Genomic DNA, 22,993 nt, shown 5'->3' on the forward strand with positions numbered 1-22,993 from the left:
TTTATTAATTTGTGGAACAAAGCCCTGCTCTAGGTGAGAATGTGTCCTGTCAGATCACTTTTACAGTAATGGGAGTCAAATCGAGGTACAATGACAGGTGATACTGCAGGGTCCAAGACAGAAAAGAATCTGCATCAAGGTGTCGTTCACAGTCTAGCTCTCCCTTCTCTGCCTCTCTTTGCATCCCCAGCACCTGAATAGTGGTTTCCATGGCAACACTCTCCCTCAGCCACAGAATTAGCCGTTCTGCATTCTCTCGGTCGAAAACCACAATCTCTGCACCAATAAACTGGCCCTAAACCTCTGAACACATTGTACAATAGAGAGAGATTCCTAGTCTAACATTATGGCAGCGGCTTATCCTTGACTTTAAATTATGCATGACTATTTCTGTTTGTGTGTAAACAATTATAATCCCAGAGAATTGAAGTCAAGATGTTGCGGCGGTGTCTTCTCTCCTGTATTAAAGGCAGTGGTAACAGTAATTACATGCTAATCTAAAGCCTGCCCAGAAGTATGAATTTGAAAATCTCAAAAAGAAAAAGTCTGCACACTGCAGTGCACTGAGGGATATAAAAAGTACTAGTACTTCTGTACCAAGTCAGTATTGAAAGAACTATACTAGTCTTCCTGTTGTTCACTGTTTATCAATTCATTTCTTTTAATTATTGATATTTATTTTAGTATATTTTTTAATATAATTAAAAAATATATATTTGTATTTTATATCTTTATATTATTTTTATTTTCGAAAAATGAATGTATTTTTATTATGAGATTTGAATTATTTATTTATTTTTAATTACTGAATAATTACATGGGAAATCTTTATTACTTTTGTAAAAAACTTGAGGATACATGCCATTATAATTCATTTATTTAATATAAAGTAAAAAAAATCACTTTGTAAGCATTACCAAAATGATAATGAAAATAATTTCAAAAATCTGGAAATCTCACTGATATTAACTACTGAAATGTTATGTTATAGACAATTACTTTGGTGTCTTTTCATCTATTCATGCAGAATCTACTTCCTTTCTTTTGTCGTCCCCTCTCATATCATTTCCTCCCACTGTATCATCTTGATGCTTTTTAAATTGTCCCCCAAGGGTGTTATGAAAAGCCACGTGCAGTTCTCACTACCACACCAGCACACACGTGGATCTAGTGGGGTATTTTCAGGTAAATGAGAATGTGTACTATGTGTGTATGTGTGTGCCTTTTACCTGCTGAACGTCTTGCTGGAATACACACAGCTGCAGACGTTGGTGCAGCCGGACCTTACGGTGCTGCCAGATGTTCTCCAGCTGCCTCTGGTGATGCAGAACCTCATGGATAATGTCCAAAACATGGTGCACCGCCTTGGAGTAATTGGCAGAAGCCGTCAGCGAATCAGTGCTGCCAGGGGTCAAGGGGCGCTGAAGTTTGTCCAATAAGCCTTTTCCATCTTGGCTCACCTGGAAACGAGCGGGATGATGAGAAAAAAATTGCACAAACCTATTAGACTAAATTAAGTTGTACTGTTATATGCACTACACTCTTAATAGCACTATATTTTATAATAACCTAAAATTGCCACTTTAGCTGTGCCTGTAATTGCTATAATGTGCTGGTGCCATTTACTTTGAGATCAGTTCCCTTAAACGGTTTTTCAATTTAGTAATTTCGAGATGCATAATTCTGTACCTCAGAGTAGGCAGCGGTGATCTGCTCATACAAGCCTTGGTGATGATGGATGGCGTCTTCCAGGTCCTGTAGCTCAGAGGGCAGATCCACCTCCCCGCAGGCTTTACACCACGAGTCCACATTACTCATATACTGTAGAAAGACACACACACACACACACACACACACTTACACATTACAATAATATCATCTCTTCATAATAATATCAGCTCTGTAAAGACCAGTGGGAGCATCCAAATCCACGATCGAGCATCTACTTTAATAAAATACCCAATCCTACTTATTTGGTTTAATTTTCAAAGCTTTGCTATGTAACCATTCTACACTAGCTCTGAGGAAGATTGTTTTCTCAATCTAAAGTGTACTTAGACATACAAAGTGATTTCTTGACATCATTTTCTCCTCAGAACAAGATTTCCCCCCAAATATTCTTTAAAATTCATTCCGAGACCTTAAAACAGAATGCACTTTAAAAATTCACTTTAAAATAAAGCCAAGTTCTAAATGGAACATCTCATAACTCTCATCACAATGTTGTACAATATCTGCATATCTGATTGAATATTCCAGTATATTATGCCCATATAGAACTCAAAAGAAATGGAATGAATTTAATCTAATAAGGGCAAATGCAGGACATGGTGAGAGAGGAGCTTCATATGCTGCACTCAATGTCAATTCAAATCAAATCGTCTTTCATCTCATCTCATCTCACTCTTCCTCACAGATGAAGAGCACAATGGGGTCTGGTTCCTTAACTTCCTCAAACAGAATCTCATGCATGAGGACAGCCGGAACCAGTCTGCCTTGTGATTGGCAGTTGTGATGATGCTTAAAGGAATAGAAATCTCTGGAAGAGAGATCGTTGTTGATATAGCATCTCAATGAAAACACTGCATGTGTGAGAGGAATATTTTATCAGGGAAAGAAAGCCTCACAAGTCCTCTTTACTGCGGTCTCTCAAATATCATGCGTTTCCCACATTTTCAAAAGAATGTAATTTCACTTTCAGGACACCGTGAATATTGACAATCCAAATAAAAGGATTGATTAAAAACAACCTCTTATTAAATTTCCTTACATAATATGCTTACTATAATTGCGTCATTCAATATTTATGTATTCTATGCATTTTATGAGTATTTGAGTATTGTGCTGTTAGCTTAGCAACATGCTACCGTCAAACTCCATTCAAACCAATTACCCATTCTGTGTAGAGTGCTTTGCAAGTTTGCATGTGATGCTGTCATCTATTTAAAGCCTTACGAGTTTCCACTCATGAGGTTTCATGAACTTAGAAGGCAGTCCACTACGTCTTAAGACTGGTCTTTGAATTTCTTGCTCATGCTTTATCTGGTCTTCTAAATAAATCAAAGCCAAAGTCTGATGATCACTCACTTTTAACAGCATGTGAAATTCATTCCTCTTTTCTCTCGCACCAGAAGTAATTAGGAAAAATCACACATACAGTGATTTCTCTGTGGAGTCCTTATTGGTGTCAGTTATCATTATGAGAAGATATTGCAAGTGTTAGCTCTTACCTGGTCGCATTTCTGGTGGAAAGTCGCAGACATCTCCAGCAGGGCGCTCCTCTCGTCCAGCGCAGCAGCAAAGGCTTTCCACTCCTGCTCCAGCTGACCTGAGATCTGTTTGATCTGCTGGGACGCATAGTGGCCCGCCTCCAGCAGACGGTTCCCCACCGTCATGATGCGGTTTATATTTACATAAACATTCTGCGGGAGACAAAAAAAAATACAAAAACACAAAATGATTGATCGTTAAGTTTCTAGTGTTTTATTTTTCATTTATTCAGACAGCTAGTATAGAAATGAGTTGTCTATAACATAAAACTAATTATCAGCTACATGGTATCAACCAGAGTTTTATTATAAATGCAACATTATTTCAAACGTATGTCCTTTCGCAATATCCCATTTTGAATAACTGCTTTCGAACAGACTGTTTCCGATGAGTGCTTGTGGTGTTCGGCCAATCACAAATCACTGGGTCAGTTGGCCAATCAGAGCAGACTGCACATGTCGGAAGGCGGGACTTTGTAGAAAACGACACGTTTAAGAGAAGCGGGGCATAGAGGACCTACAATAATGTACAATATTTTACAACGAATGTGTTTTTTGAACATTAAAGCATGTCAACATATTCTGTTACACCAAATAATGATATTTTGAAGAAGCATCATATGATCCCTTTAACCACATAGTTCTGGAAAATACCGTATATTGGCTTATAACATAAAAAGTAAATTAATGCTACCATTAAACTTCTGAAGAATTGCCTACATCCCACTTTCTGCCTCTTTAAACAGGAAGTGATCAATACTTCTCTGTACAGTAATGGGGCTTTTTAAAGAACACCCCAACAGGGCCCACAGCTGGTGGGCAGCCACCCAAACAGGAAGCACTTAGGTGGATCATCCTCTATGCTCCATCTCTGATTATATGATGAGTCACCATTACTAAATAATCCGCTCTTGCATTGAAAAAATGAAAACCATTACGGCATTACACAGCTTAAATGGAAGAAAAATCCTAGTCTAGTCAGTCAGTAAAAGAAATGGATGTGTGCGCTTAGGTTTATGCTGTGGGGGCATTACAGGAAACAGGATGTAGGTAGTGACTTTTGTACTTGTTTGTGAAAATTCAATTGAAATCTTCTTACCATGCAGTTCATGGCAAAGTGGTTGTGCTGGGTCTGCAGCTCCATGGCGTGAGGGTGGTTGTTTCCGATCTCAGTGTATCCAGCCAGAAACAGCCCTTTGTTGTGCATGATCCAATCAAACATCTGCAGAGAGACAGCAATCACACACATCAGGCACGCATTTGACTGGAAGCAGGTTAAGTGCATGCATGTGTGTGCTTGTAATGCAAGATATCCCTTGGGGAGCATGCTTCAGCATGTGCATTGTAATGAATACAGCTGAAATGGATAAAAATAGAAAATCATAAAAATGACCCGTTTTTCAGGAGCAAAGAATAGCTGCTGGTTTCCTAGCAACATGCAAATCTTCCACCCGCTATGAAAAACATTGAGACGAATTAGTGAGAAACACAGGGTTTGCTTCAATTTAGAGCAGTGGTTCTCAATCAAGGGGACAGTGGCCCACTAGGGAGCCTCAACAAACTTCCAAGGGGGCCACAGGATGACTTAAATGTATTCAAAATAATAAATAGTTAATAAATTAAGATAATTTAAATTCAAATGCTAAAAGAAAGATAAAGTCAAGATTTTTTTTCTGGTGGAAAACATCGTTCCATAAATACAGTAAAAATGCACACACAGTGAAACCTGACAATATACAATATATAATTCTTAACAAGCAAAGCATAACAGCTTTATGTTTCTTGGGTAAGCATGTGTGGATCCTACCTTTTCCGCGTCCTGCTCGAAAAGCCTGAGTTGGAAACACTGATCCAACTGCAGCTTGCGGACGTGCCAGGCCTGGTGCAGGTTCTGCCTGGTGCTGTGCAGTTTCTCCAGAAGGGCTGAAATACGGGGCACCAGACCCTGGGTGTCAGCATTGGGTTGGCCCTGCCCTTCCCTCTGCCCTGGCGGCACTGGCACAGTTCTGTTAGCGTAGCTCTCGCTGCTTTGAATCCTTTGCAGCAGCCTTTGGCCCTCATTGTCCACCTCCTCCACGGGAGCCTTCATCACCCTCTTCTTCAGCGCTGCATGCTCCTCTATCATGCGCTGGGCTCCCTCTAAGTCCTGTGGGAAGTCTTTACGCGTGACCGTTTCTTGCATCTCCTCCAGGCGAGCGAGCAGGTGCCGTGCATTGCCCGTGAAGTCTTCGAAGGCCACGCGGATCTCGATCCACTCTTCATGGTTGTAGTCCAGGCTGCCCTCAAAGTCGGGGGTCAACTGGGATGGGTCCACCATCTTCGATAAGCCCTCCAGGGAAACCATGGTGGTCTGAAGGTGAGCGTGATGGAGGAATGGAAGGAACAGAAAAAGGACAGCAAAGGTAGAGAGGAAAAAAGATGGATGAAATATGACAATCAATTATGTACAGTACTAGAATGCACAATATGACTTCCAATTCCCTAATTCCTATTGTGAATTGATGCAGCCGTTTCAGGATCTGTTAATGACCAGCAAGACGGGAGTGATATTTTTAACCGGGGGCACAAATCTAATTTCATACAGGCACTCTGGGACTGCCTAAGGTCCAAACTACCTAGAGACAGACAGACTCCCAGCATGAAGCCTGAGGGCGTCAGAAAGGGAGATATCATCACCACCAGCACTGCAGTAACAAAAACCAGCTCAGAACCACCCAAAGCAGGAAACAGCCTCGGGTTGTATGTAAATCTTTATACAAATATATATGCATATACAAAATTGGTAAAACTGTTAAAATAATCAACTTTGGCTTACGCAATGCTCCAAGCATGCATTGAGTGTCTAGCAACAAATTCATGCTGAACGTGAAACTGTGGCAAATCATCTACTTCCAATCAGAACATATCTGATGTTTAACGTTTTTTTGACCAATCAGATTTCATGCTGGTCCACATCATTACACAATAAAATTTTGTTTTATTAAAAGCACATGCTGTAGTTACATCATCATCAACATTAATTGCTGAAACTCTTTAAAGTCGAGTGGATTCTGATTGGCTGTAAATGTTTTCATTGTCCGTCAGCTGAGAAAATCGTTCTGTAAGAGAATACTACGATACGGTTTACTCCGTCCTTTGTGAAAAAAGGGATCAGAAACAATCTGTAAAATGCTCTGTCATCAGCCTGTTTGTTAATGTTTTCAGCATTTGCATCGATAACTGAAAAAGAAAACAACAAAATAAACATGGAGAAGGTAGCTTAAACATTTTATTTCAGCAATATTTTTTATATTTCAGAGTTAGCTAATAATACTGATGTGAGCACAAGTGTGTATCAATTCACTCGGTAACAAAATTAAGAGGGAAAAGTTCCACTCTTCCATTCATTTATTTTTGAACACATTTTGTTAGTCTGCTCTAAGTGGACAAAAAAATAGTGTTATTCGTTCTACAGATGAATAGATGGGAGGACAGAAAAAACAAAACTAATGTGCACGAGTGGGCTTCATCAAAGCCGTGAAATAGGAGAAAAGAGCGGAGGTGTGGGTCTCTCTTGTGAATTCAAGTTAAATGCAGTCTAAACCTATTCATCAATTCAAGTCCTGCTGCCATACAGGCATCTGCAGCCTTTCACAGACACACGTCAACATGAGCACGCTGCCCATTAGTCCATTAACTGCAATGAGGATAATGTGAGTGATGGACTGCATTTGCTTTCTTTTGCCTTCTGCTCATTTGTTGTTCGGTGATTATGAGAAATGTGGCATCATGTCATGAGCAGTGGGCGAGATGAGAGCATGCAGCCGTTCCTATGACAAATTCCTTGACCCAGCCCACCAGAAACATTTCATCATGTGTTCTGCTCAACACTTGTTTGGACTTACACGGACCACCAGATGGCAGGGAGTGCTTTAGATCCTCCCACTGTAATTCAGGCACAATATCACACAAAAGCGGCCAAATAGGGCAAATAAGGGAAGATGACACCGGTATGCTGAACTGTGATTGGCCAAAGTATCCAAAAAGCAGAATCATAGGAACACCTCACATCCTTCAAGACTTTCTAATACAATGTTATGTTCGTATTATATTTATACTCTTATAATATATATTAATATTTAGAATTAGCTTTTATTTTTATATTTTACGTTTTTATTTGAATTGTAACTGTGGTTTTGTCATTTAATTGTAATTCTTAAAAAAATATTTCCATTTAGATTTATTTACATTTATTCATTTAGCTGATGCTTTTATCCAAAGCGACTGTGTCTTGTGTCTTGCTCAGGGACACATTGGTGTCTCACAGTGGATTCGAACCCGGGTCTCTCACACCAAAGGCATGTGTCTTATCCACTGAGCCAACCCCACTTTTATTGCAGTTTTTCATGCAATAATAATAACATTTAAAAATGATTGCTGAGAAAAGTTTACCTTTATGCAAATGTGATGTGGCGAGTGGTGACTACCAGTACGAGTGAAGATAGCAGAGCTTGTTCATTAAATAATGAAGTGTACATACAAACATTCTCTCTGGCAGAAATAAAATGGAGAACAGGGAACAGGGCTTTTTGAATTCATATAATGTCAAAAATATTCTACTTTCCTTTACTGGAAAGCTCTGACTTCTCCCATCTGACTGCTGTGGAGTCATGTAAAACCCTAAAAGCTATTTACTTGGCTAACTCTTCTTATTTCTGTTACAAAAACACTGTTACAGACACTGTTACCTGGTGCCCTTTATTTTTCTTCAATATTTCACATGAGAAAACTGATGTAGTGAAGAATCTACTGTTATTCACATCACAGCCGCACATTGATCTTTTTGGAGCTATGAACGTTGCCATAGAAACAAATTCTGAGTCCAAAGACGTGACGTGAAGCTCAGAGCAGAATCTCATGTGTTTTGTTTTTTTTACACTGTAATTCTGACATGCCACCTAATGGCATGTCAGAATTAGGTGGTCACTGTAACATACCAAATCCTGACTGGTCTTTATCAAATATATGCATTATCATGTTTTATTCATGGTGGTTTGAGAAACTAATTATCTTTGGATCTAAAACATTATTCTCTTGCATAGGAAATTTGCCATAGGAAACATAAGCCATCAATTGTTTTCCACATGTGCTCTTTCACTGTCAAACTGAATGCATGCACACACAAACAAGCACACAAAAGCTTCTCCTCCAATAAAAACAAACTCCACTGCACTCAAAAAAAACAAAGCTTTCCACGGATCTGTGAGTGAAAACAAAGCTGCACCAATATGCTATCGAGCCAGCTCAATATAGAACAAATGCAGAGAAATACGCTGTAAAAGCATTTCTGCTGCATCCACATTTACATTCATCTAGTCAACCCACACACACACACACACACACACACACCGACAGAACATCAACACCCACACACTCCCACATGACCAGAGCTGCCTTCACACGCTCACACCAACACAGATCCGTTAACACAGACAAACCCACAGATTATAAATTAATACGACGAAAAAATGCAGCAGAGAAGCCATTTCACCTGGTATTTCAGAGGATTGCAGGAATTATCTACAATATTACTAATCTGCAAACACTGAAATGCCTTAAACTCTTTCAAAATTGAAATCATGACCACATCCCAAAAGCAGCACTGCTCATATTCATCTTCCAGGTTAAAAACAACAACACTAATCATAGTATATTAAAGCAAAAGAAGAAATACAACAACAACACATTTCTCAAAATGTGAAAATGCAGTGATGGACAGTGAGCTCTAACAGCAACAACATCCACCTCCAGCTACGCCTCTCAACACAGCCTGACAAGTAAGAGACTGAACGATGACCATACCTCAAACTCAAACTTGGAGCTGCCAAAGTTGGTCCTCTGTTTTTGCCAGAAGTTGTCTGGTTTGATGATGAGAGCGACGTGGATGCAGCAGGGAAACGATTCCTGCAGGATCTTCAGCAGAGGCTTGATGGAATCCCATTTGGAGCCACGCATGTCCACGATGACCGTGAAGCCATGTTTGCACACGTCCTCGCTGGATGACGGGGGAAAAAAAAAAAGAGAGGAGAGAGAACAAAATATGAGCTTTGATCCTCTTTGAGTTACATAATCTATGGTGCATCCTCCTAGTTAAAGAAACAAACGCAACTGCTGCACGAATGCAACTGGAGGAACTGAACATAAAGGGGGGAAAATGATTTCCCTTATCAAAAATAAATAAATAAATAAATAAATAAATACATCAATGCACATACAACAGGAGGCACATACATGGAGAGAGAGATGCATGACAGAGCTTACCCATTAAGCACAGCTGCAAAATATTTATCAAATGAGCGCAAAACCTGCTTTCAGACAGGCCTTCAGTACTCAATCTGTCAGGGTTCTAGCGGTCTTAAAAGCTCTGTGACACCACCTGCACTGCTGACCGCATCAGTCCATTACTCTGAAATCCAGAGCGTGTCTCACGCAGCTGTTAGTCAAACATCTGCCTGGCCGAATTCACATCAGAAAGTGTCTAATCGAGGAGCTGTTGGTAATGAGGAGCTGCAGACGCGCACACAGCCGTGTGCGACTGCGACACTGTTTTCCTCTCTCTCTCTCTCTCTCTCTCTTTCTCCCTCCCTCTCTTGATCACTGGTTTGCTCGCCCTACCATTTTTTTCACTGCACACTCGCCCGCTCTCCATCTCTAAAGATGACTGCTCCTTCTCTCTCTCTCTCTCTCTCTCCCTCTTTATCATGATACATCACTTCCCATCTTTCTGTGTGTCTCTCTTTTTTATCTCCAGGGGATTTGCTTTGTAACAGTAATCACTCTTTTGCTTTCTCTGGTGTGACTGTGTGGGTGCAGGGGACAGAGTTTGTGAGCGAGGATGATGAGGAGGAGGAAGAGCTGTTGGCAGTGGCTGAACTGCGGCAGGTTTTTGATGGTGCCCACGCTGCCTTTCCCACCAACCACTCTTCCCATTGTGCCCCCTATAAATCTCGGTTTCTATCCCCCTCCCACCAGTTAAAACTATTGAGCGACTAAATTCATTGCAGTATAAATGGCTAAAACTATTGTTAAGAAAAAATATATATCTTTTTATTGAAATAAAGCTGAAATCAAATATAATTTAAACTTAGATGGAAAAACTTAAATGAAAATGAAAATAATGCACTGGCAGCTAATTTAAATAAAATGTAAAAATAAGTTAAAGTACTACAATTACTAAAACTAAACTCAAGCTAAATAGAAATAAGAAAAAAACTAAAATGACAAATCTACATAAAATAACTAAAAAATACAAATATATATATATATAAAATTAAAGCTAACTAATATATTACGAAACACTGCAATAGTATATAAATAATACTTAACACGGATCCACGGATGTCTGCTCGGTAACAAAGTACACTAAATCTTCTAAAGGTTTAATGTTCACTATCTTTAATATATATATATATATATATATATATATATATATATATTAGTGCTGTCAATCGATTAAAAAAAATTAACTAATTAATCGCACAATTTTTTTAAAATTAATCGCGATTAATCGCGATTAATCGCAATTAAAAGACTGAAACTTTTTGGATATTTAAATGTAAAATGTAAATAATTGATGTAAACTCAAGACAAAGAAACTATTTAAATTCAAAATATGATTGTTTATTGGAATTTTTGTTTAACTTGTAACACAGATTTTCTCATGTAAACAACATACCTGCAATAAACCATCAATATCCTCCAAATTAACTGTTGGCTTGAAAGCCATATTTATTACAGAAATAAAAACACAGGCATGTAAGTACCATTTGAATTTCAAAACAATCAATGCCAATAAAAAACAAAAATGATTTCCATGTTGAATTCTAAGTGGACTGCAAAAAAATTCCAAAGTATAGTCATTGCCAGTGCTTTAAGTGGGCCGGTACCCACTGGTACTCAGTACCGCCACTTTCAAATATAGCTCTTGAGCGTACCGCCACCTCTTTGTGCGCCCAGAACGTGCTTGTAGCGTACCGGTACGCTCATTTGGACATCTGTTTTAATAGAGGTTTTAATCTTTTACCTGCACTGCCGATTTTCAGAGCGCCCTTCATAATGCAAGCTTCCTAATTCATCCCACCCAGAGCAGAAACTACATTACCCATTCACCCTTAAGTTACACAAGTGAATAGCGCATGTGTCTCTTTTCCCACTGTTAAGTGTCAACAACTCAACGTGGCCGGAGAAGGTGTGTGAAACTTGTTGTGAGTTATACTAAAGCAAAATCTTGAGTATTTATTGTCTGATAAACATTAAAAACTGTCTGCGGAGGTTGAGTCGTCCTGCAGCCCCCGCTGGCTGTTCATTGGCTGCAGCATCTTTTTTCTAAGTTCTAAAAAAATACCGTAGACGGCAAGGCACAAATTTAGATATTCATTTATCTAATTAATCTATAGCCTATGCACAAAGACAATATGATATTTTTGTCCCCTTTTTGTTTTAAAGCTTGATGAAGAGAGAGAGCGCAAGTTGCTGCAGCTGAGGAGGACAGTGATGCACGCGCACAGGAGTGATTGACAGTTCGCGGCACTGTGTTCAAAAAATACTCCGCTACACAATTATTTCGTTATTTTTGTTTAAGCTTATTAACGTTAGCGTTACAGAAAGGTCTGATTTACGCACTGTTACAGTCATTGTTTTTTTTTTTTTTTTAAACAATGACATTTGAGTTCATGATTTTAATGTTGCTGTTTCTTGTGGCAGACTGAATGAAGAGTAATGTTTCTTGTGGCAGACTGAAGAGTAATCCGGCAGAGTTTTATACTGAAACTTTCCGTCTAAAAGTCCTTCCTTGGTCTTATCCATATTTCTTTGCACGTTGAACACACAGGCCACAACTGGAAATAAAAAAAACTGCAACCGCGTTAATTGCGTTATTTTTTTTTAACGCGTTAAATATTTCAAATTAATCGAATGCGTTAACGCGCTAATTTTGACAGCACTAATATATATATATATATATATATATATATATATATATATATATTAGGTACAAAATTGTTAATCATGGTGGAAATGATCACAAAATCATAAATATTGTTTTTCACACAATAAATATTTAAATGTTTATATTGACTTGGGGATATAACTTTTTTTTTAAAGGGTTTATATTTTATATTTTAATATGATAGGTATGCTTTTTCTAATTTCCAATCTGGCTCTGGGAAAAGAGTGAAACAATAAAATTGACAGGTACAAGGCATTTATCAAAAATAAATGAAGGAATTATCAAATGTTTTAGTGTGACCCTCATTTAACAAAAAAACTTCTTATATATAAAATAAATAAAATTAATAAAAATCAACCCAATGAATACAAGTGCCAGCACTTGAAGAAACCATTAAGGTCCCAGTGTGCTCTGCTCTCTGTAGCTGCACTGTACCAGAGTCACCCTTCTCATACTCTGACTAATAAATGTTGAAAGCTCCATAAAACAAACATGTTTATAGAGCACTGATATGCAGACTTGGTCTGCCTAGTTCAATTTTTATAAGCACAAAAAAACATCACATATGAAGAGACACAGCATCCCTAGTTCACAGGTCAATCACAGATCAAATTCCCCGACTATGAGGAAAGGAAAAAACATGTCAGGAAGCAGGAGGACAGTTGGCACAATTCACCGGATCTAATCGAGTTGATTCTGTTCTTTTCAAGGAAATGTGTCTGAACGGATAGTGAAGGTAACGCAGTCAACAAATGCCCAGCAGGTGTATTCTGGGATGTTTTTTTAAGCCATACTGAAGGCATTCATATGATCCCGGAGGGCAGAGCTCGTTTTAGCTGAGTAAGTGTGTCAATACCTAGGGATGCCGGCGAGGTAGGCGATGAGTCTGCGGAGATCCTCGTGTCGTATTCGGTCATGGTTGGTTCGTGATGGGAATGTTAAAACTGGACCGCCACGCTTGTCCCTGCCCCCTGGAGAAATAACATTACAGAAAGGAAAATACAAAAACATTAAATCAGCAGGCTGAAAAACAAATAGGCTTTTCTTTATGAAAATGCTTCTTACGTCCCATAATCCCAACATCAAAGGCTTTGCATCAAATCACACTTTGTATTTTGGTGTACATTTACCTGTCACATAGGCAATTTGGTGTTTTATGTCATTATCAGACTCTAGTCAGAGAAGACGGCATACAAAACAGCATATAGCACAAACAAAAACTAACCTAAAAGGGCAGGAAGTACTGTTCATTCAATATGTTGTACACAGCCTTGTTTCCATTCTACATTACATCTAATGACTAAAGCCTATAGTCCAGAAAAAAAAAGACCCTGGCTGAAAACTACTGGCGCTGTAAAAAGCAGAGACTGGAGAGTCAGATTCAAAGCCTGCTTGTTGACACTTGGCAATCATTCATTCCCGAAAATAATCTCATCACCGTTAAATCAAGTCAATGTTCTTCAGCGCAGTATCTTCAGAGAATACTGAATGACAGTAACTGTAACTGTGAGATGATTTAACCCTTGAGAGTCATGATTTGAAATCATAACTTACCAGCTCTGTAAATCTCTCTGAATGACTCAGCTGCTGTTCACTTTTCAAGTGAAATAAGACCTTGAAATAAGTCTCTCTGAAAGAACTTTTTTGTGTTGAGTTTGTAAAAGTGCTAAGGGAAAAAATGGACTGAATACATATAAATTTAAGTTCAGAAATCTTTACATTTACGTACAATTTAGTTTTATCCAAATGAGTCGGGATCAGTGGGTTAGGGTGGCCAAGCAGTCAGCCATGATCAACCCGCAGACTAGTGAGGCTGACTAGCTTACCTAGGTTTGTTTTTCTAATCAATTATTAATTTAATTAATTAAATTGCCTGCATTTACTCACATCATTTCAAATTTATGTTTTTTATTTCATCTGTGGAAAACAGGATAAAATATTTTTAATAGTTTTTGACCAAACATTGAAAATCAACAAGGTCCAAACAACTTTGAACCCCACTGACTTTCATTGCAGGGATAAAAAACTAACATACAGGTTAGTAAATGATGACAGAATTTATTTTTTGTGTGTGTGTGTGAACTACCCCTTTAAAGCTGATCAAACACCACTTGTGAGGACTATGAAAGTTGTGCGCAATAAAATAAATGTGCTGCCCGGCTTAATTTCTCAAGCGACTGTGCTCATTTGTCATTGCTCAACGCTAATGAACTCAGATTTGGTGAATGACAAAGACTTGGGAGATCCAAGGAATTTTTATTGGTACAAGCATTGGTTAAAATTGTATTCTGATGTATTTGTGGAGGTCTACATTATATTTACTGTTTATTAATGGATCGTAACTCTTACAACAACTGTGGACCAACAGTAAAGACAATGTAGACATTACATACATAACAATTCAACTTCATCCAATGCTTTTACCAGTAACAATTCCTTGAATCACCCAGGTCACAGTGATACACCTAAGTTCATTAGCATTGAGAAATAAGTGATCAATGTGTTGCTCCCACTGCTCCGCTCATGGCCCCAGGTTGTGATCTCAATCAAAATGCTTCAACTTCAGCACAACAAACTCACTGAGCGGCTGGGATATCCATGAGGATTTTCTCCAGCGAATGTGCCGAAACTCTCTAATAGAGTGTGTTTGTAATAGGATAATCCTTCTTACTCTCAGATGTTCAGGAATATAAATAAATTGCACATAACTGCACGCGTAAGCAGAGAACACTGGGTGTTCACACTTAGGGCTCTCTGCAGGTTCAGTTCTTCTGCTTTAAGCACAATCTCATGCCTGTTGATTGTGCTGCTTGTATCTTGGGACGTGTGTGTGATGGTTACTCATCCCAATGGAGACACAACCTATGTCTCTGAGTCATTTAAGTGCTGGTCTGTTAGTCTTACGACGAAAAGAGCCAAACAGAAGCTCAGGAGACTTTTCAGTCGAAGTCAATTTATGGTCTCTGTCAAGCCACGATGACACACCAACTAAAAATATTTTAGGAAGTTACAGTAATATTCAGTAAGTGTTATTTTGGGTCAAAAGGACATGGTCCTGTGATAAAGGGTTGTTATAATTTGAAATAATAACTTAGAACTTGACCTTAACAAAAAATAAAATTATAAATGTTGCTTTGGCAACTAACTGAAATAAAATAATTAATAAAATTGAAGGACTAATATTTATCAAACTAAAATATTAATAAATTAAGCTTAATAGAAGTATTAAAAACAAATGACAAAACCACATAACATTACAAACTTTTGACCATATGTACAGTACTTCCATCTGAGAAAGTATGATATGATACTAGACAATCAAATGCACAACCCACCTGACAAGAAGGCCACTTTTTCTTTTAGAATGGGCAAAACTTCCATCGCCTTCATCTCTTCATTTCTGCGAAATCCTGAAGAACAAAACAACAGAACAGAATTTAGAGTCCATGCAAGCATATGATCATCAGAGCTGCGGTCTAGCGGTTAGCATACTGGGAGCTAAAGTGCTCGAATGGGAAATTTGAGTTTGCAGCCGATTCATTTAAGTCCCATGAATATCAAGTTCACATTCTCCTTTTCAGATGTATTTAAGTGAAGGTAAAGACAGTCCAGAAACATCATCATTTGTTCTTCTGTTCTTGGCATGAGCAGATATAGCCTCGAGCACTGGACCTCGTTCAAGCGCTTTGTATGAGATCAGCAGCAACCTGGATGAAGCATCACTTCTGTTCGCTTGTTTTTATGATTCACAGGTTTGAGTTGACTAGGTTTGGCGAGTTAGTCATGCAAAGCCAGACTGACTTTGGTCTCTCGGAGCGCCTAGACTCACAATCTCGAAAACATAACTTAGCTTGGATTACATAATTTACCCTTTCCCCTCTCATTTCTTGCCTGGGGTAACTGAAGGAAATCGTGTAAATACAGGAGAAATATGGTAAATAGAAAATATGGTATTAGTTTGTGGTCTACGAGTATCCATTTCAGAGCAAGACAAATGCTGGAAACCTCAGGTATGGTACACTTCTTGCTAGTAAAGCATTACGGACATGGATGCTTGAGCTGAGACATGCTGTCTTTAATTCCACGCATCCCAGTGGTGCTAATTAAGCATGAACTATGGTTGATGGAGCCGATCCCTCCTACACAGACACACACAGCTGAGAGATAGAGATGATGTCATTTATCCATTTTCCTGCAATGCTTCCCTGTGGTGTCTCAGCGCCACTCGCTGTACAAATGAACACCTTTCTCTATGTGACTCTGCCTCTTCACCTCCCCTTCTCTTTTTTTTCCTCTCCATACATCCCTCTGGAAGCTTTGTTTTTTCAGACCATGTGATCTAATGAAAATATGGAAGCTCCTGCAGATTATTCACTCAGATTATTCAGTCAAATTATTCACTCTTATGTCTTTTGAAACCTTTATTTAGTTATTTACTGTAGAATGTCCAAGCTGCTCACATTTAAGAAAAGTTTTCAATTCGGTCAGAAGGGATGAGTTTCAGTAACAGCGCGGTTTTCTCTAAACCCCGCTGAGCAACTGGGAACACCAGGGTTTAAGTTCTCTTCCGTATCTGGGTATCTGTTTGCATGCATTAGTGTGAGAGGAAGAGAGTCCACACTCTTCCCTCAGGGTCTGAGAGAGACGGGTCGCAGTGTGGTAGGGCAAATGAGGTTCTCACTTCTGCAGCTGGATGATGTAATGGTGTGTGTGTGTGTGTGTGTAAGTGAGCTCCACTGCAGTCAAACAGGAGAGAAATCATTTAATAACTGTTCACAATATAACTCCAATGACTGAAGTCATCTGAAAACACAGATGCGCTTCCCTTGTAGTCCATAGAAACAAAATACACACACACACACACACACACACACACACACAACATGCTAAATGAAAACATGTTATACTTGTATTATACATTTATTTATAACCCACATTCTAAAATCCTATATATTTTTTATATTAAGAATAAAATGTATATTTAACAATAATAATAACAGTGTCCTCATTTGAAAAATCTCAGCTTCTAGATTAAACTATATCTTAATATATATCTATCTTATAACACACACAAGGTTACAACCTGCACAAAACTAATCATTCTAGGTTTAATTTGGGGTTTCTGCAAGGCATACAATTTCAATTATCGCATAAAGATTTTACATTAATCTACTCATTTCCTCACCAATGACAGAGGACAAAGAACTGACCTCCATCTCACATCTGAAGTGCTTCGTCCATCAGATGACAATCACCGTTCCCAACGTCTCACCAAAATGAGTCTCATTTCACAGCCGTGCCACTGTCCTTCAAGCTCTGGATATTTCCCTAACGTTTAAAACCTATCATTTCAGCATCCAAACCACAGAAATACAACAAACCACTTCAACAAATAGAGACATTACGCTTGGAGAAAATCAGACAGCTATTCTTCTCCCAGAGCTGGAAGAGCTCTTAATGTGGTTGGGAATTCACAGTCTGTGGAAAAAGAACTAAGGAATCGGGGGAATAAATAACATGAGCAGAAGGGACACTTCAAAAGGACACTGTGGTACCAATGGACTGCTCTTTAGTGACAGGAAGGTGAATCGTGGGTGAGTTTTAAGGTCACCCAAAACAAATGATTAAAAGGTAGAAAGAATGTACACAGCCATGGAATCAATCTGTATCAGAGCATCAGCAGGTTCCTCCAAGCCTAACCTTCTTCCTCTCTCTCACAGATGATTATTCTTCAGGGCTTATCAGGTATCAGAAGAGAACAGAGAGCAAAACATGTCTGAAAACATAGCCTCACTGTTTCCAGGTAATATGTTCCTGATCTTCCCCATACTGAAGTAGTAATGACCCAAGATAACAACAGCAACTTCAGACAATCTGAAACCGCCATCGCTTCACATTTACTGGCAACAGTTTTCTCTTCATCTAAACAGCACAGCAGCAGATTTCTGGTAGATGGCAGCAGAGCGGCCACACGGATCAACACTACAGTGATGAGATGAGAACAAGAGAGACGATGTAACGGATGTAGAGGGCAGAAAGGATTGAGGATGAGAAGAGATTGGGGTTTTTTTTAACAAGAAAGAGAGAGAGAGAAAGACCAAGAAAGACACTCTTATATGGCTTGTAATGTAAAGTATTTAAACATCAAGATACTTATCAAGGTACTTATTTTACTGCTTTTTATACAGAAAACGGTTATTTTAAATTGTACCATTATTTCACTATATTACAGTTTTTATTGTATTTTTGACCAAACACACACACACACAAATCAACCCCAAACATTAAAGCATAAATTAATATACAATAATTATAAATGATTATAATGATAATTACAATGATAATAAACTTCTATTGCCGATTATGACAATGATAATTTTGGTCAAATGTGCCCGATTGCATGAAAATGTCAAAATGCTAAAATTGCCCTAAAAATAGCTTTATCTCAAAATACAATTACTTACAACTCTAATAATCATTTATTTTAACTCTTGAGTGAAATGTTTACATATTAGTGAAATTCACCCAAACATCAGCTAAATATATATCCTGTCAAGATGTATATGTATTACTCATTAACAATACACAGAAATGTGCTATTGTACATTCATAACTACGTTAAATTATGAACAAATACATGAATGTATTAAATACAAGCATACGAGGGTGCAGACTGCTCTCAAATATCCCCCTCCTCCATCACACTTCCTCACTGTCGTTCAAACTGAAGCAAACAAGGGTCAAAGGTTAAACGAGTATGTGCCCGTGTGTGTAGCAGCCGCTAATCGCATCACTCTTCCTGCCGGCCACATTACTGAGCACATTAATGACCCCCCCCCCCCCCACACACACCCCATCCCACACCAGCCTCACACAACTAATGAGTCCACTCATTCGTTCATTTCCGACTGGTCCTGCTGAATGAACAGAAGACAAATGAATCTCCAACAATTCGCCGGCTGTAGTGGACTGAGCTGATGTTAATTTATTTTGCTTCTATTCGTTCGGTAATAATCCATTTGAGCCTGTTGCAGTGTATAACATCCATCACTGAAAGAACAAAAAAATGAAGGTAGCTATTAAATCATTTAATAGTTTTGCTTGATGCTAACCTTAAACCACAAACTATAGGAACTGCATGTATGCAGTCATGTTTAAGGCAGACATATATAGGAATCCGAAAAGGTTTTACATTTTCTATCCTGTAGTCTGTAACCTCACAAGAGTTGGGTCAGATCAAATCACTTCAGCGCTGTCGACTTGGCTTCTTATTGGGGTCTAGCTGGCATCTGAATCGAAGCAATTAGCCCATTAACCTAAGGTGCTCCAGAAGATTGAAATATCAAGAAGATGACCCACGTGACCTGACCCATTCACCACCTCAACACTTGAGCTGGTGAATATATTACATACAGACCACCGGTGGAGCACTGGGAATGTCAGGGATTCAAAGGCAGAGGACCAAGGTACACTAGGGGTAAAAAAAAAAAAAAAAAATGCATAAAAATAAAATGACTACACCTGAAAAACAAAACGTCTACTGCTCAATCGGAAGACATGCAGTTTTTTAATGTTTAGTTTAATTATCAGTCTGAAACCATGATTAACTTGGCATTGCTCATCAGAAGTAGGAGGTATATGTTTTTAAAGAGCATCTGATTGGACAACATTTTAGGGTACATTTTAATGGATGAGAAAGACTGTATATTTTAAACATGTATGTATACCTGTTAACAAATTGTGTCTAGTTCTAGGAGCACAACATCAGGCAGGCGTCTTTGAAATGAATAAAACAGAACTAAAAGCCACCAAACTCCAATTCTGATTTTATGGGATCTCATATTATATGCATCTTAAATGTATTTTAATTTTTCATGTACATCCACAGCTCACAGAGCTCAAGCTCTTCTCATTTGGCCAATCATGTTGACACGGTTTACGTCATGAAGCATGTTACCAAACAGGGTAACATGAACCGTGCAGGACTGAAGTGTACTTACAGTTGACAAACTGAATGAAAAGGTCAATTCAGCCTGCTGCATTACAGTCAATACTGTGAGTGATGCATAAAGAGAGAGTCTGTTAGCGTGAACACACAACCTGTTTTTCCAACTGTAATGCGATCAAGAGTGAGGAGCACTTCCCGCCTCTGTTCCCCAGGACAGTGAAGCACAGCAGACTGGTATAAGAGAAAATGCCATGCCGCAGACTGAGACACACACACCTTCACTCAGACTGAACAGCAGAGTATAATAACACTTATTAAATATTTTCAAATTGCAATATTATTTTACAGTTTAACTCAAAGTATACTTTGCTTTTGTATGTGACAATGTACGACCTGCACATACGAAGTATGTGTGTGGTTACATATATTAATCCAAACTTCTGACTAGCATTTTACTTGATTGTTCCTGTGTTGTCTGTTTTTGGTCTGCCTTAATTTAGTAGGACCCCACAGAGGTCCAGTGTGGTGCCCTGCTCTCTCCACTTCAACAAAGAAACCGAAACAGAGGGGAGTCGCACCCTCAAGACACAGCCTTTCTATTTCCGTCCTCCCTCTCCATCAGTCTGTCTGCCCTTTTTACTCTCCTCCCCTCATTTTCCAAAGACTGTCTGCACATCTCACACCTTTTCAATCTCTTTTTTTCAACTTGTGATGTATGAACTTCCTATTCTCTATATACAGCAAGCTTAGTATAAAAGGCAAGCATTGTGTTATTCCTGCAATGTTTGTGCTATGGATATGAATAAATTAAATTAAAATTTATCCAAAACTTGGCTTTTATCCAAAGCGACTTACAGTGCATTCAGGATATAAATTTTTACATATCATGTATTCCCGGGGATAATACTTCAAACCTTAGATCTTGCGGATTACTTTTCTAAATAAAAAAAAAGATATGTTTTTAGTTTTGTGATCTGATCACTGAAACCACACGCAAAGGTCATCGCAAGCGCTAGTGCAGGAACATCCAATAGCAAACCTTGACACACATGTGCACATTTAGGAAGAAAAAATAATCAGAAAACACTTCACTGATCCAGACAAATGTGTGTGATCAATCAAAATGTGGCCCAGAAATGGCCCAATGGACTAGTTGGTTGTTGGATAACTAATTGAGAAAGGAGATGACAGCTTCTCTCCCTCCGTACTGAGATTAGAACAACAAAAGGTGATATTTAGATGAGAAAGACAGAGAACAATTAGGATAAAAATAAAAAGCGGAGCAGTTCAAATCACTGCAGGACTATTTAGAGACTACACAGAAGAGCGACCTCAACGTGGAGGAGTAAAGATGCCATTATTCTTCATCAATCAGGCATTTTTGTCTAAATGGTCCCTATATAGTTTAAATATTATATCAGAAGTAGCATCCCATAACTGGCACAGAGCAGAAGTACGAAAATACCTCTGTATACACCTGTATGAACTGTGACGATATAATCTTTACATGTAAAATAATTTTAGACCTGCCACAAATATTGCCGACAAAATATGATTTTATACCCCAGGGTGTCTGTTATTAAAGGCTGGCTCAATCCCAAAACTTTGGCTTTAATACTTAAAATTAATAATTTTATAATAATAAATAATAATTCAATAATAAAAACTTGCATAACATTTGTATCAAAGAGTTTGAAATTTTTTGTTCCTATATACCCTCCAAAACAAGTCACAGCCAATCTGCAACTCAATAAAAACAGCTAGTCATTCTGTTAGGCTATTAACATGAGCTGTTTTAACCAAGTCACACCCCTTATTTCACCAGTGAAGGGTGTTATCCACAGATGGTGGGCTGGTATCAGATGTGCCCATGAGTGTCAAAGCTTTACCTGGCAGCTGAATCAGCGTGTTGCCCGTCTGTGCGTACTGCCACCTGTGGTTGTCCAAAAGTGACACCACATTCCCGTTCCACCAGCCGGACAGCGAATCCGTATCCTCAACAACACCACAGTGCAGGTACATGACTAAAACTTCAGCCTCTTCGAACTCTAAATGCTCTCTCAAGATGTAGTTTGCGGTAGTTTCGCTTTGCGTATGTATGCCCCTGCTAAGAGTTGTCTCTCCTGGATTTAGAGGAGAACAGGCTGTGTCCAAGACTGTTACTAATCTTAATACTCAACAGTGTGAGTCTGAACGGAGAGGTGTGGGCTGACACATCCCAAAAAAAATCATTTAGCATTTTTAAACCACAGCAGGATTTCCTCCAAACTGAAAACACAAACATCTATTACCGCTTAACTCCAATGTTTAATTATTTGAATCATCGCTCTAAAGAAACACTCTCTTTCTGATTCAGAAACTACACATGGTTTAGAAAGAGAAAAAAAACACAAAGAGAAAACTTAAGGAATAATAAATCTAAAAAATTCATTGTGAAACAAATGAAGAAATCGCAGAATCGGTTGATGGAGCTGAAACGATTGCTCGCACTAGAGGATTACACAGAAGCAGCTTAGAAAGTGATTAGATCGAGTCTCGCCTCAGGCCTCCTCCCTCAAGCCTGGCCACAACAGACAACAGAAGGCCATTATAAATGAAGAGACCTACACTATTGGACAGTGAAAACTGTTTTCATGTATGTAATCTACTAATTAATTTGCACAAACAAATATTTATAGGATTGAGGGTTAAAACTGCAACACAAACAGAAATGCACTAATATTATCTGATAATGATAAGCCTGATGTGGACAATAATCACTAAATATTAAAATTCTATATTTAAAAAAAT

At 38.5% G+C, this 22,993-nt stretch overlaps 1 protein-coding gene across 6 annotated transcripts in view; it reads right to left on the reverse strand.

Annotated features, from left to right (window-relative positions):
* LOC127934877 (triple functional domain protein) overlaps positions 1 to 22,993 on the reverse strand; it is an 88,439-nt gene that overhangs the window by 38,303 nt on the left and 27,143 nt on the right. For all 6 annotated transcript variants that reach the window (XM_052532410.1, XM_052532406.1, XM_052532407.1 and 3 more), the window contains exons 3-10: positions 15,591 to 15,665; positions 13,112 to 13,226; positions 9,111 to 9,303; positions 5,077 to 5,619; positions 4,369 to 4,491; positions 3,231 to 3,422; positions 1,690 to 1,821; positions 1,230 to 1,460 (exon numbers count right to left, since the gene is read on the reverse strand). In XM_052532410.1, the coding sequence (XP_052388370.1) occupies positions 1,230 to 1,460; positions 1,690 to 1,821; positions 3,231 to 3,422; positions 4,369 to 4,491; positions 5,077 to 5,619; positions 9,111 to 9,303; positions 13,112 to 13,226; positions 15,591 to 15,665 (1,604 nt within the window). The remainder of the gene's footprint in view (positions 1 to 1,229; positions 1,461 to 1,689; positions 1,822 to 3,230; positions 3,423 to 4,368; positions 4,492 to 5,076; positions 5,620 to 9,110; positions 9,304 to 13,111; positions 13,227 to 15,590; positions 15,666 to 22,993) is intronic.

This window comes from Carassius gibelio, chromosome A19 (genome assembly GCF_023724105.1).
Source record: "Carassius gibelio isolate Cgi1373 ecotype wild population from Czech Republic chromosome A19, carGib1.2-hapl.c, whole genome shotgun sequence".
Classification (NCBI taxonomy): domain Eukaryota; kingdom Metazoa; phylum Chordata; class Actinopteri; order Cypriniformes; family Cyprinidae; genus Carassius; species Carassius gibelio.